Source organism: Cavia porcellus, unplaced genomic scaffold, assembly GCF_034190915.1.
Source record: "Cavia porcellus strain 051 isolate PalLab524CR breed Dunkin Hartley unplaced genomic scaffold, mCavPor4.1 scaffold_30, whole genome shotgun sequence".
In the NCBI taxonomy this organism is placed as follows: Eukaryota; Metazoa; Chordata; class Mammalia; order Rodentia; family Caviidae; genus Cavia; species Cavia porcellus.
In genome coordinates, this window is record NW_026947513.1 from 44,405,685 (window position 1) to 44,420,527 (window position 14,843).

The window sequence follows — 14,843 nt, forward strand, 5'->3', positions numbered from 1 at the left end:
TTTTTTCTGGCGGATTTCACAGGCTGAGCTGCTCAAGGTGAGGTTTCCACCTCTTTCCCAAGACTTTTTGAGAATAAGTAGTAACATTTAATTAGTTTTCAAAAATGTGAGCTGAGATATTGGGAAACTGGCCAGTTATTTAAAAATCTAACACTAAAAGCAAAACAAAAAAATAAAAACACTCAGGTAAGTAGAGTCACTTGTGTAGCAGGAATTTGGGTAGTAGACGGTGCAACACAAGAAGAGTTCTTTTCCTGCAGTAAAACAGCAAGCGCATGGTGACCTGGAAGAACTCCAGCTATCCTCAGTGTTGCAAGATTTTTCCAAGCAAACACCTGAGTTCTCTGTGGTCTGAGCAGACTCTAAGGGACTTCCTGCTTGTATTATTCTCCACAAGCCAAGTCCCTCTTTACCCAACATGGATCTCAAAGGAGAATATATTATCTGGGCCTAGTTCTCTTTTTTAAGGAGATCATTGTGAATATCTGCCCTCTTCAGAATTATGCCTTGTCCTTAACTTTCCTTGGAAGTTTTCCTCAAATATTTTAGGAAAATTACTATAGGTTTTGTTTATTTTAATTGCTTGTTTCAGAAGGAAGGACTCAAGCAGTCAAGTTAGGCATCTGGATGATAAGCTGAAAGATGGAATAGGATATACGATGGCAGTAACAGAGTGCTACAAAACTAAGAATTACAATGTTATACATGGTTGTAAAATTATGAAACAGAATGACACAGTTTAAATTAATGAACTGTACATATGTGAAACATACATCATCAGACAGAAGGAAATAGTTCTTGAATCACGATGTCAAAGAATTATCCATTATCTGTGAAATTACTTCATTTCTAAATCTGTGTCAGATGATTACTACAAAGTCATTTGTATTTTCCACTGTTCTTACAGCAGTTTAATATCCCATGAATAATAAAGGTGCCTGACACTTGCTGGCCATTGAGTTCTAACTACCTGAAATCAAATAATCATAACAGAAAAATTAAATCCTCTTATAAAAGACATTATGATTTGCATTACCATTTCGAATCTGCTGTCACTCCTCATGCTGTGTCCATTTGATATATTTACTTTCACCATTCCAAGTTATTTTTTAACTTGTTGGTCAATTTCTCCCTGAATATAAGCAGACAGAAAGTAGCATGATTGGAAAGGAAATACTTTACTTTCCAAGATGCCCATGAAAAGGATCTTGGCTCTGCTGCTGCTACAACTGTGTTGTCACTTCCACTCTGGGAGCTGTGGAAAGGTGCTGGTATGGCCGATGGAATTCAGCCACTGGATGAATATACAGGTCATATTAGAGGAACTTATCCGGAGGGGACATGAGGTGACAGTCCTGAGACCTTCATGTTTTATTTTTGTTGATGTTAACACAACATCTGAAATTAAATTTGAAACATTTCATACATCTTTCACTAGAGACTACTGGGAAAAAATTTTCACTGACTTGGTTACCACGTGGTTAAATACTGGGTCAGTGGATACATGTTTGGATTATTTTCCAGAAGTAGAAAAATTGTTCAAACATTTTTCTGATGAATGGGAGAATGTATGTAAAGAACTAGTCTCAAACAAAAAATTTATGAAAAACTTACAAGAATCAAGGTTTGATATCCTTCTGGCAGATGCCGTTGGCCCCTGTGGTGAGCTGGTGGCTGAGATACTACACATCCCTTTTGTGTACAGTCTTCGCTTCTCTCCTGGCTTCCAAGCGGAAAAAAGAGCTGGAGGGCTTCTACTTCCTCCTTCTTATGTACCTGTCATCATGTCAGGGTTAAGTGGTGAAATGACTTTCATGGAAAGGGTCAAAAACATGATATGCATGCTTTATTTTGACTTTTGGTTTGAAACTTTTGATGAGAAAAGGTGGGACAAGCTTTACAGTGAAATTTTAGGTAAGTCATGTTTTTAATTCATAAACAGAGGGTTTGTTATAGTGTGTTTTTGGATGTATGTAAAATCAAAGAATTTCTCTTTTATAAATAAGCAAAGCAGTAAGAAGTAAATTATCAGTATCACAGGACATGTAGAAATGTTTATATTACGGTGTAATATGGCTGACAATACTAGCCTGTTACTGATACAGATCACTTCACGATGTCACACAACTCCACAGTGAAGAATGAGGTTTTAATTTTGCAAATTCTTATGAAATTTACTCTCTTTGCATTTCAAAATATAAATCTTTTGACAGTTCCTTATGAATCAAGACAAGTATATTAATGAGATATACATGTTCCTAGTAAATTTATTTAGTAACATTTTGACAGCTATTTTCCCATGTGAGGAATTTGTTTATGTAAAGTAACTATTTTAACTTACTACCTAAAAGATTCCTTCACTTTTGCATTACAGTGCGTTACTCTAGACTCCAGTATTTGAACTTGAATAATATAATGATTCATCATGCTATGATACGTCCTTAGCAATCATCCACTTTAAAGTTTCAAAATCTGTAGAAATGTAGAATAAATGTAGTGTTTTCCAGTAAGCTTTTTACTAGAAAAAGCAATCAGTCACAGTGAAGTACAAACACAAATCTGTCTTACTGTAATTGCTGCAAATATTTCAGGAGATGTACATAAATATTGGCAAATGATAAGTTCATAACATGAAATAATTTGAATAAAAATCAATGGTAGTGCAATAAATTCATCCATAGTGTTTTTTTTTCTTTTTTTTTTTTTAACCTAGGATACAACTCATGACCTTGTGTTTACCAGGGAAGGAGTTAAGCCACTGAGTTAAATACCCAGCCATCCATAGTCTTTTATTAGGTGCCAACCTTGTAAATGGCAATTACTAATGAATGCTTGAAAAACTTATTCAAAAATTATAGTAGGGTTCATTGACTCAGATGATTTGTTACTATTTTCATCTATTAAGTTAACAGATTTAGAGAATCTGAAATTCATTTTAATTATATAATAATTTTGATGTCTACATATGAGTGTGATCATACTGAGTTAATTTTAGTCTCATCTCACTCTATCTTTCTCAATGATAAAAGTGAATCACACACAAGATACAAAATATTTTGTTCTAATGTGAATATATTTTTGTTAATGAACAGTTAGTTTATATTTCTTTCCTGCCACTTTGAAAAAATATTTTTCACTCAGTAGTTCTGTAATTATTCAGCCTTTTCTATTTTTACTCTTATTCATTCAGGAAAACCCTCTACATTATATGAGACAATGAGCAAGGCAGACATGTGGCTTATTCGAAGCTACTGGGACATGGAATTTCCTCATCCGTCTTTACCAAACTTTGATTATATTGGAGGACTCCACTGCAAACCTGCCAAACCTCTACCTAAGGTAAATACATTCTGTCTCTATTATACCTTTTAATTTTCAGTGAAAATGATTTGCTGTATTAATTGACAGTCTTGAATCCCAGTGGGATATATGTGAGAAACAGTCAGGTATTTTGTCAATTAGAAATATATATTTCAGGTAGACGTTATGGCACAAGCCAGAACTCCAGAGGCTGAGGCAGGAGAATCACTGGGTCAAACATGCCTGGGCCACCCAGCAAATTCAAAGATCACTTGAAATGCATAGAAACAGCTTGTTTTAAAAGAGAAGACTTCTCTTATTTGTATTCCAGCTCAAGTATCTGCATTTCTTTAGCAGTACAGAAATAATGGGATTCCTAGGAGGTAATTAGCATAGAGTCCATTAGATTCTGAACCTCATCATCCCTCATATCTTTCACTTGTTCAATCAAAATCCTTAAAGTGACTCATATGCATGTTCAGTAAGTGTAAAGTATGCATAGAATCAATTCACAGTGTTTGCCCTTCACATCTTCTATACTGTTTGGAAAGAGTATAATGAAGTAAAAAAAAATATGTTAAACATATCTCTAAAGGGAAGAATTATATTACGATGGAAATTTTGAGTTTAAAGTTGATTATAGAAACTTTCCTAGATAAAATAATAACAATAATAATAAATGAACAAGACACAGCAACAGACTAAAGGATAAGGCATTGAGAAGGATTGGCTGTTAGGATGTTAAGAATAACTCCAAAGAACTGAAAGCTCTTTTTAACAGGATGCTAATTTTTCTTGGTAGCTAACTTAGAATCTAGTTCATCCAACATATGTAGTATAAGGTTTGGTGATACAGAGAAAAAAATTTGGGAAACAGGAGATAATATTTCCTTTTATATTAAAATAAATATTAGAAGAGACCTTACATAGATTAGATTGGAGACATGCAGAATGGTAGCAGTGCAGAACATTTAGAATGTAGATGTCAGAATTCAGGAAACACATGATGAAATGCAGACTAAGATCTGCACACATGTACAAGGTTACTCATATGATTTAATAAGAAATCTTCTTTGAAGGCAAATACATTATTTCATGGAATTAGATGAATGGGATGAAATGAGATTTTATTGTAGGAAATGTAGTTCTTTATTAATATTCTACCTTACAAAGAAGACAATTGCTCAGTTGTATGCCTGTGGTGTCCCCATCAGTATTTGTTCCCTAGCCTAACATCTCCTTGCCTTGTCCATATCATTGAAACCATTCCTCACTTTGGATCCTAGAATTTTCCATTTCAGTGTACAAAAGGATGGAGTACTTTACTGAAGTAGGTATTTAATGCCATATGGCAAGTCTGTAGGCCACCTCTGTAAAGTTCTTTTGAAGGACAAGATGTGGGCATCAACATTGTCTGGTAAAATAAGTGCAGATAAAAGAACCATTGCATGTAAATTAAACACCTCCCAGATCTATTATTTCTCTGAATATTGCTTTGGTGCTTACTACAAATTTGTCTGGCACTGTATAGACTGATATTCCTTATTAAGGAATACAATAATCTAAAATATTTTAAATTGGCATCAAACTTCAAAGCTATATGCAGAAATGAAACATTCTTTATGATTTTTAGCATATGTGATTGTTTCAGATTTTGTTTTGTTTTGTTTGCATCCTTCTTAAGAGCAATGTAAAACTGAGATTGATTATTGGGAAAAATTCCAACTTCTGTTAGACATTTTAAGACAAATTTTTTCAGACTGTGTAAAAGCTTCTTCACCCTTCAAATCTATGAAGCATTATCAGAGTACATTCTAAACAATACACCTGAACATATGAAGAACTTTTATTGCAAAATAACAGTTTTAACAGATGCAGGAAATAGAAAAAGAAAAGAAAAATAAAGAGAATTTTGAAGGCAGCAAAAATTGCTACTAACAACTGTTACTAAGCCACACAAAATAGAAAATTAGAAACTGCCATCAAGTTCTAAAAGCATTCATGGCTTTTAATGTAGCATGCACAATAAATACGTTAAAATCCCAAAGATTCACAAATCAATGTACATGGTAATTTTTTGTGAAAATAAAACTTGGAAGTAATCTAAAACTCCAGAATTTGGAAAGAATTTAATAATGAAATATGCACATAACACAACATCCCAATTGTTCTTCATGAGAAACTTTAATAACACTAAATTAGCCATAAGTTTATATATATATATATATATATATATATATATATATATATATGTGACATGCTTGTCTTGCCAAAGATATTTTTATTCAAAGAAAGAGGAAAAACAGTAACGGGGTATAAGTAATACAGAATTTCAAAAAAATAAACAGTAAGAAATCACTAGTTAATAGATTACATATTTTCACCTTAGAAATAGTTGTTCGAGTTACAAAATTAAAGCATAAAAAGTAGACATTCAAATAGTGAAAGTGCAAAGAGCTGTGTTCAATGATCCAACCAAAACTTAGTAATATGGTCATCTATCTTACATACCTAAACAAACTTGCAGTTGTATCCTTTAGAGCACTTTCTTTTCTTTTCTTTTTTACAATAACTTTTACACATTTTGGGTTTTATTACTGCAACAGTTCTTATTACTTTTTTTTGAAAGAGAATAAGACCAAATGTGACAAAATAAAGCAGAGTCATTCAAAACAAAGGATGGACAGAGTATGATGGAAAAACAGAATACAAGGTAATCAACAATGGTTACCATAAGGCCTCTTGCTATCTTAAAAAGAATTGCCTATATCATCAGTGATAATAAAATTGAACAAAACAGTACAGAATAATACCAATAAAACTTAAACACTGGAGATATTACAGGACTTCAAAAGAAGATAATAGTTAAACCAGAATGAGCATCATAGTGAATCTTATGTCTTCAAAGTTGTTGTCTATCCCCTCAAACTTGATATTATCAAACAAAAGAGAACAGAGTAAAATCAGTCAAAACAAGATGGTGAGAGCAATACAGGACTTCAAATCAAGTTAACAGGAATTCAAAAATATTACTATAATATATACTTCTAATTTTTAAAAATGTTTTCCTTAATTAAAAAAATAATAAATAAACAAATAAATAAATAAAGAGGGAGATTGCGATAAAAGAGGACATAACAACATAACAACCCAGGTCAGAACAGAACAATTTAAGCAACACAGTGTTTTACCACAATATAACACGACTTAATAGTCGTTACTACAGTGTCTCCTTCCTTAAAATATTTGAGTATAATTTTGTATACTATAGCATGAAACATATCACGACAGTGTGAAACCTCTCAAGATGATGAAAGTATTACGAGGCATTGAGAACCAGCTAACAGAAAACGAACAACGGTTTCTATATTTTCTCTTTCCCTATAGGCAAAGATATTTAATAACAATAACTCAGCCATAGTAAGAGTGGGAAATATGAAAAGAAAGAAAAGAAAATGAATAAAGTCACTATCTTTTCCTAGCATAAACAGGAAGCAAAATGAAAACTACAATTTTTTAAGATTTTCATAAAATACAAATTAATTTAAAAGCTTTAGATTTGCATGAAAATAACTGTTCTGAGTATTGGTTACCAAAAATATTAGTAGCCTTACTAGTTTTATATATTGTTCTGAAATTCTGAAGATATTTCTTTGTCATATGTGTTTTTCAGATTGACTAATAATTTCACCTAATTCTTCTTTTTATCATTTTCACTTTTGTATTCATTGTGTTTGCTAGGCTTTTTTCTAAATGGAATAAAAATTTTCACAGGAAATGGAAGAGTTTGTGCAGAGCTCTGGAGAACATGGTATTGTAGTGTTTTCTTTGGGATCAATGATAAGAAACATGACTGATGAGAAAGCCAATTTGATTGCTTCAGCCCTTGGACAGATTCCACAAAAGGTTGGCAAAGTTTCTCAATGGCAGGCATCCACTGAAGAACTCATCAAGTTCTGCAATTTCTGAGTGCAGTAATGTACTCATTTGCCCTACAGGATTGATGTGGTAAACTGTATACATCAGAAATATTTCAGAAAAATATACTTTTATTTAATAAGGAAATGTCCCAGAACTTTAAGCAAGTATTTCTATGGGTTTGAAATAAACCATACAGGTTATGATTTCCATACTATCCTCAATTTAGTGTTTAGTCTCATTTTGGTATAGCCTTTATTATACATTTCAGGGAGATATTCAGAGCAGAAAAAAGTAAGCGGTGCCAATTCAAAGTTCACTTATCCATTCAGCCATTCTAATTAAAAAATGAGGAGGGCTAGCTGGGGTGTTGGCCACCCATATCTAAAAGAGAACAAAGCAAAAATTAGAGTGAAGTTGGGTTTATTCCACACAGTGGAACTGGGGCATTTGAAATGTGCTACACAAGGACTAGACTTTTATGACATCACCTTCATGTCTTCCCAGTCAAGAAAGGCAAAGGGAAATAACAAAAAAAAAAAAAAAAAAAAAAAATCAAAGAGAAATAAGCCTGTCTTGGGAAGATGTCCAGTTGTGCTCTCTGTAAAACATAATAGAGCTTAAATTTCTAACATATTTGTTTCAACTTTAGACATTGAGTAGGAATGAACTATGCTAGATTTTAGTTACTGTTAGATTTGTGAATTCCTATGCCAATTGTTAAGTGGATTGCCTGCAATTATTTTTAACATTCCCAAAGTAAATAGAACTCAAACATTTGTAAGTGATGCTACATGGTAGGAGAATAGTTTGATGTTTCTAAAACCAGTACCTCATTTTAGAACAATGTAATGTGTTCAGGCTATAGCAGACCAAGTTAATCTCTGCTATGAATACATTGTGCTATATCATGCAAAAGCAAAGAAATAGCTGTAGAAAACTATTTTAAAATGCACACTATTTTTGAAAAGTTACATTACTTATAAAGTGCAAATCAACACTATTTCCTAAATTTAATGTCCAAATCTATAAGCAGTAATAATATGTCTTGTGGTAATATCAGTTGAACTTTTACCTCTATTCAGCAATTAAAGAATTTTAATAATAAATAATTACATGTACTTCTGAAAATCAATTAATTGATTTTTAACAAAAATGTATTTATGAGATTTACATGGTTTAGATATCAAATATGTTTCCATATTTAAAAATTCACTTCTGGAAAAAATGTTTTTATATAAACTATAAGTAAACTATAAATAATCTATCTTTTTAAAAATAGATCAGTATTAATATTCTCATATGAGAGGTACAATTAAAAACATATTAATGAAGATGTAAATAATTAGAAATTATTTACTCTTTTGCAAATTCTCTATATTTCAAAACTATTTTGACATTTTTAGTTAAGTATTTTAATAATTCCCAAAATATTTAATTTATATTGTAGTATCTGACTTGTTTTAGTCATTATATGTCAAACATTTCTTCTGACTAATTATAAAACTGCATTTCCTCTGATTAGTTATAAAGCAGAAAATATTAGTGTTCTATATTTCTCAGAATCTTCATATTTAACTTGGTATTCTTTACTTTTCAAATATAACATACAGTAAAATCCAGTATACACTCTTAACAGGTACTTTGGAGATTTGATGGCAAGAAACCAGATACCTTAGGAGCCAACACTCGGTTGTACAAGTGGATCCCCCAGAATGACCTACTTGGTAAGATGCTGGAGACCCAATACTGATATCCTAATTTAATAAGCATGATAATGCCTCAAGGTGGAACTAACCAAGGAACATTTGTTCTTGAAGAAACAAGCCTAAACACTAACTGTACTACATATATTTTTACTGTGAGGAGAAGCAAAATAAATTGTAATAGTTGAGTTTTGTTATCCACAGAAATAATCTTAAGGGCCTTACTGAAAATCTACTGGCTTCTCATAGTAGATGCTTTAATGATTTGCGGGATGGCCTTCCACCTGTCTTTTCAAAGAAATGTATGTTTACAAATACTACTCAGAATAACATCCTTGTTTCTTTCCCATTATAATACATTTTCAATGGGAAAATATTTACACATTTATCATGATTTAATATTTATTTCACTTTGGTCCCAGTTACAAATCTTGCTGACTCACACTCTTTTTGTCAGAATTAGTTAATGTACTATCCTTTTAAAAGAAAAAGTTCTCCTTGTTACAACATCTTTCAAATATATCACTTGGTTTATCATACTGTATGAACTTTGTCTGACAATCACACATTCATTGCTGTGGTCATTTACCATATCTGCCTGACAACATTCACTTTTCTTTCCTTTCTTGATATGAGAAATAAAAGAAATATCAGTGCTCCAGGTGTGGTAGTAAATGATTATTATCCCAGTACCTAAGGTACTTGGGAAGGAAAACTTTTGAGAGTTTCAGGTTTGGCTGGACTACATAGAAAGATCAAGGCCATTTTGTCTCAAAACAAACAAAAATAGGTGCCAAGGGGTTAGCTCAGTTGCACAATCACTTCCCTGGCAGGTGCAAGTTCATGAGTTCTATCCCAAGTAAAAAAACAGAAATGTTCTCCTATGTAAAATGATACATACATACAAATTCTTTATTCATAAAAGGACCCCTATTTAAGTATTGCATATTATATATTTCTCCTTGAATTTCTAAAGATTTATAATGAATTATTAGTCTGACATTCACCTCATCTTAGGTCATCCAAAAACCAGAGCTTTTATAACTCACGGAGGAGCCAACGGAATTTATGAAGCAATCTACCATGGAATCCCGATGGTGGGCCTTCCCTTGTTTGGGGAACAATATGATAACATTGCTCACATGAAAGCTAAAGGAGCAGCTATGAAACTAGAATTCAACTCACTATCAAGTACAGATTTGTTAAATGCACTGAAGACAGTCATTAACAACCCTTCGTGAGTACAAACACTTTATCTACATTGTACTTACTGATAAGTTCTGATAAAAATCCAAGAAAATAGTAGTGAGTCTGACATGAAAACTATTGAAATGCAAATGAGCTTAATGAAGAAGCCATCATTGATAGCCCAATTTGGGGATCATGATGAACTTGGTCAGTGTTCTCATTTGAAAAAAGTTGTTCTAGTTTAAGCACAGTACAGGATTTTGAAATAGTCTGTAATGAAACATGTAGTCTTACTGAGAACGCTAACACATAATTACAAGGAAATATGAAGGGAACAATAATCTAAAGTCATGAATCTTGTGAGGGTATAATCTTTCCGCTTACTGATGAATTCAAGATATATTTATAAAGAAACAACCAGTGAAAAGCTAGTTCAGTATTCAAATGTGATCGGGCATGTTCAGGCTGGTATAGCCATAGACTAGTTCAGTATTCACAATGGCAATCTCTTTTTCAGTTTCAATGACCTAACTATGAATCAAATTTCAACGTTGGTTTCTGGTTAATACTGTTGTTAAACAGAGATGCAGAGAATAATCTATGAAGGCCAATCATGCGGCAAATTGGCTTTATTAACCTGGGCACAACATATAACATGTAGTCCAAACTGTTGGTCTCCAGGACCCAGTGCCTGAACATTATATACTGAGTTATTTCTGGTTTGGAGCTTTGCTCCTAATTTGGTGTGACTTTTGGTGCTAGGGTTGGCTTTAGGGGCCAGAGAAACTTCCTGAGATTATGTCACCCAGGGTAAAAGCCTGTCTCATGCCTGCTTAGGCTACATGATTCAGCAAAGAGGAAATTTGGAGGGATCGGCATGAAGACTAAAGAGAACTAAAATAGAGTCTGTAAAATGGTGTTGTAGCTCCCACTTTACTGTAATACCTAAAATTTTACTTGCACACGTAGTAAGATCTAGACAAAGATTTGCTTTTGTCTCTAAATTGCAGTAGTGATTTGAACATTTACAATAGGCCCAGTAAGAGATTTTTTACTATGTAATTCCAGTTCCAAGTCTCAAAAAAACTACCTATCTTATGTTTTCTATTTTTAATTGTTAGTTTTACCATTTTGAAGGTAATGACTACAAGCTCTAAGTTAGAAATAGCAGTGCAATCCCAGCCTTTCTGATCACATCTTTAAATCTCATTTTTGAGAAATTCTAGCTTATGCAGTAGGCTTCTTAAATGAACTCTGAAATAAAAACAATATTTTCTTGATCTCGTACTGGACAAGGAAATAATTTTTAAACATTTTTCTGCATTCTGTTCACTATTTCAAAAATCTTACATCCCACCACTTTCAAATAATTCTAAATGTATTTAAATTCCTTCAGCTATAAGGAGAATGCTATGTGGTTATCAACTATTCACCATGATCAACCAATGAAGCCCCTGGACCGAGCAGTCTTCTGGATTGAGTATGTCATGCAACATAAAGGTGCCAAGCACCTGCGACCACTTGCCCATAACCTCACCTGGTACCAGTACCACTCTCTGGATGTGATTGGCTTTCTACTGGCTTGTGTAGCTGCCATTACTTTCCTTATCATAAAATGTTGCTTGTTTTGTTTTCAAAAGTTTATGGAGACAGGAAAGAAGAAAAAAAGGGAGTAGAGCTTTTTCAGCTGATTGGCATTAGAAGTGTGACAATTTCATTTACCTCCACCTCCATGGGCAGAGTCATGACAAGATGGTCCTCAGCAGTTTACAAGTCCTTTGCCTCCCTTCCTACATATTGCAATCTGGATTGAGTACTGTGTGATTCAAAGTTCAACATTCCTATAATAATTCAATTTGTGTTGACATACGTTTTGTTTTCAATATTAAATAAATGAGTCTTACTGAAACTGCTTTGCATGAACTGGCCAGGAGTGAATGATTAAACTGAATGACTGCACTACAGGATCAAAAGCACACAGGCTCCATGAGGTGTAATGGTTCAAATACACAGCAAAGTCATACAAATAAGTAAACTGTGAGGAAACTGTCATGCAAGCTTTTTTAAAAAGCATAAATAGTAGAGCAAAAAACACATGGGCTATATGACAGATCAATGCTTAAACTAAGGGGCAAAAATTATACAGGCATTGTGAGAGTCAAACGGTTAAAAAACAAGAAGTTTACATTTCTAAAAAGGTTTTTCCTGGACATATCCTTCCCAAGCCCTAAAAAACATGACAAGCTTTGAGACAGGTTCTGGCCCAAACTATTTTTCTCCATCTTTTTGCTCTCACACTGATAGTCTAAATAAACCAGATATCTTTCCACTTGGGTTTTTCCTTCTCTTGGCGTATCCCTAAAGGATGTTTGCTGTGAATGGAGAAATATCCCATCTGATCCTCTCAGTATATTAAACAAAATCTCATGTCCAGGTAACTGTTTCATCCTCCATGTTCTCATGGTTGCCTTCTGCCACAATATCAGTCTATTGAATTGAGGAAATGAGTATTTTGTTAAATTTTAGAAACATTTCTACTCAAAGGAAATGTGTTTCTCTGTATTCTGTTTATGTCAAAAATATCAGATGAAGACATTATATAAGCATAGCATGATAAACAATTAAAAAATGAAGTAAGGGAAAGAAACTTCATTATAAATGGAGTTCATTTACAAAGAAAACAAGACCATTTATTTCATGAGAATAAAAAGAGACTTTGCTTAAGTTAAGTGATGATAACCAAACAAAATTTGAGGATATAGAAAAATGAAGAAATTACAGAGGAACGATAGAGACAATTTCTTAATATGACCTGGCAAAAGAGATTTTAAAAAATGTTATTTGAAGTTTAGGAGAAACACATTTTCTTCATGATCAAAGAAGTAACAGGAAGTTTAAGATCACCTGTAGAGACATAATCCATGATTTAAGGCAGATAGATGGCATGCTCTATTAACTGAAGTTTCCTTTTTTTAATTTTAAAGAGAATAAAACAAGAGACAACATAACAAAGCAAATCAAAACAGAACAATGCAAACAAAACAGTATTTCACCACAAGACAACCCAATATTAACAGTAGCTACCATAATGTCTCCTTTCTTTGACATAGTTGAATATATTTTCACACCCAATAATATCAAACATAACAATATAGTATAAAACCATTCGAAAGAATGAAAACATTACAGGACTTCAAAACCAAATAACAGGAAATAAACAATGGCTACTCTAATATCTCACTTTTCTCAAAAAAGTGTCTGTACCAACACACATAATAAAATCCAATAAAACACAACATGATAGAATCAATCAAAACAGAAAACAAAGTCATGGTAGGACCTCAAAACAAGATGATAGTAGATCAGCAATGGCTACCATAATGTCTCGTCTTCTTCAAAATATCTATTCATATCATCACACATAATAAAATTATACCATTAAACATAGTATAACCTTTCTTATTTGTTTCTCACTGAGTTTGTGGTTTGTGTGCAGGAATGTTATTGACGTTTATGGTTTGACTTTGTATCCAGCTGTGGAACTAAAGCTGGCTTTTAAATCTAAAACTCTTGGTGGGATTTTTGTGGTCACTTATACAGAAATGCTGCCATCCACAAATACTGATAATTTCACTTATTTTCCTCCATTCTTATTTCTTTTATTTCTTCCTTTTGCCCCTGCCCAGGCTAATGTTTCCTACAACTATTCTGAATAAGAGTTGTGATAGGGGATATCCTTGCCTCATTTTTGATTTTAGAGTGAAAGCATTCAACTTTTGATCATTTAATATGATGTTGGCTGTTGGTTTGTCATAGATTTTTTTATAAATTGAAATAAAGAGTATCTCTTCCAAAATCCTGCATTGTGGATACTGGACTTTGTATAATCTTCTTGATGATTTGCGGCATTGTTTGCCATTACTTTATTGAGAATTTTTGAGTCTCATGTTAACCAGGGTGATTTGTCAGTGGTTCTTTTTGAATTGTATTCTTGTCAGAAGTATGCTAACATATCAGGTTACTGTGCTTAAAGGAATAAATCTAGGAGTACTGCTTCCCTTTCAACTTCCTTACAGACTGTTGAGAAATAGTGGCATTAGAGTTTCTCTAAATTTCTGTAAGACAGCAGTGAATCCATGAAGACCTGTGCTTTAATTTTTTGGTACAATTGTAATTACATCTTCAATATTATTGACTGATAATCATTTGTTTAGAATTTTATTATCTTGTGGGTTCATGTTTGATAATTGTATGTATCTAGGAATCTGTCTAACTTTGATGTTTTCCACCTTATTAAAATTCAGGCTCTCAAAGTAAGTACAAATAGTTTTCTTCATTTATGTGTATACTGATGTGATTTCATCCTTCTCATTCCTAATTGCATAGATATGAGTATTTTATTTTTGTATTAAAGTTAATTGAGATTTTACCAATTTTATTTAATCTTTCGAAGAGCCACCTCTTTGATTAACTGACTCCTTGTAGCGGTTTCTTTTCAGTAATATTACTTTCTGGTTTGATTTTTATAATTTCCTCCCTCATACAAATGTTGTGCTTGACTATTCTCTTCGACATCAGATTGTTTGTGTAAGGTCACATTATTTTTCTAATATTGAACTTCAACACTATAAATTTCACTCTTAAGACTACTTTCACTGCATCTGATTAGTTCCAGTATGTTGTATGGACATTATTATTTAATTGTAGAAACTGTTTAATTTCTTCTTTAAT

At 32.7% G+C, this 14,843-nt stretch overlaps 1 protein-coding gene across 1 annotated transcript; it reads left to right on the forward strand.

Annotated features, from left to right (window-relative positions):
• The first annotated feature begins 1,192 nt into the window (after positions 1-1,192).
• Ugt2b21 (UDP-glucuronosyltransferase 2B21) lies at positions 1,193-12,022 on the forward strand. The gene is given in 6 exon segments (NM_001173115.1): positions 1,193-1,914; positions 3,191-3,339; positions 7,075-7,206; positions 8,858-8,945; positions 9,942-10,161; positions 11,509-12,022. Coding segments are annotated over 6 exon segments (1,587 nt in total). The 5' UTR covers positions 1,193-1,196; the 3' UTR covers positions 11,789-12,022.
• Positions 12,023-14,843: the final 2,821 nt, after the last annotated feature.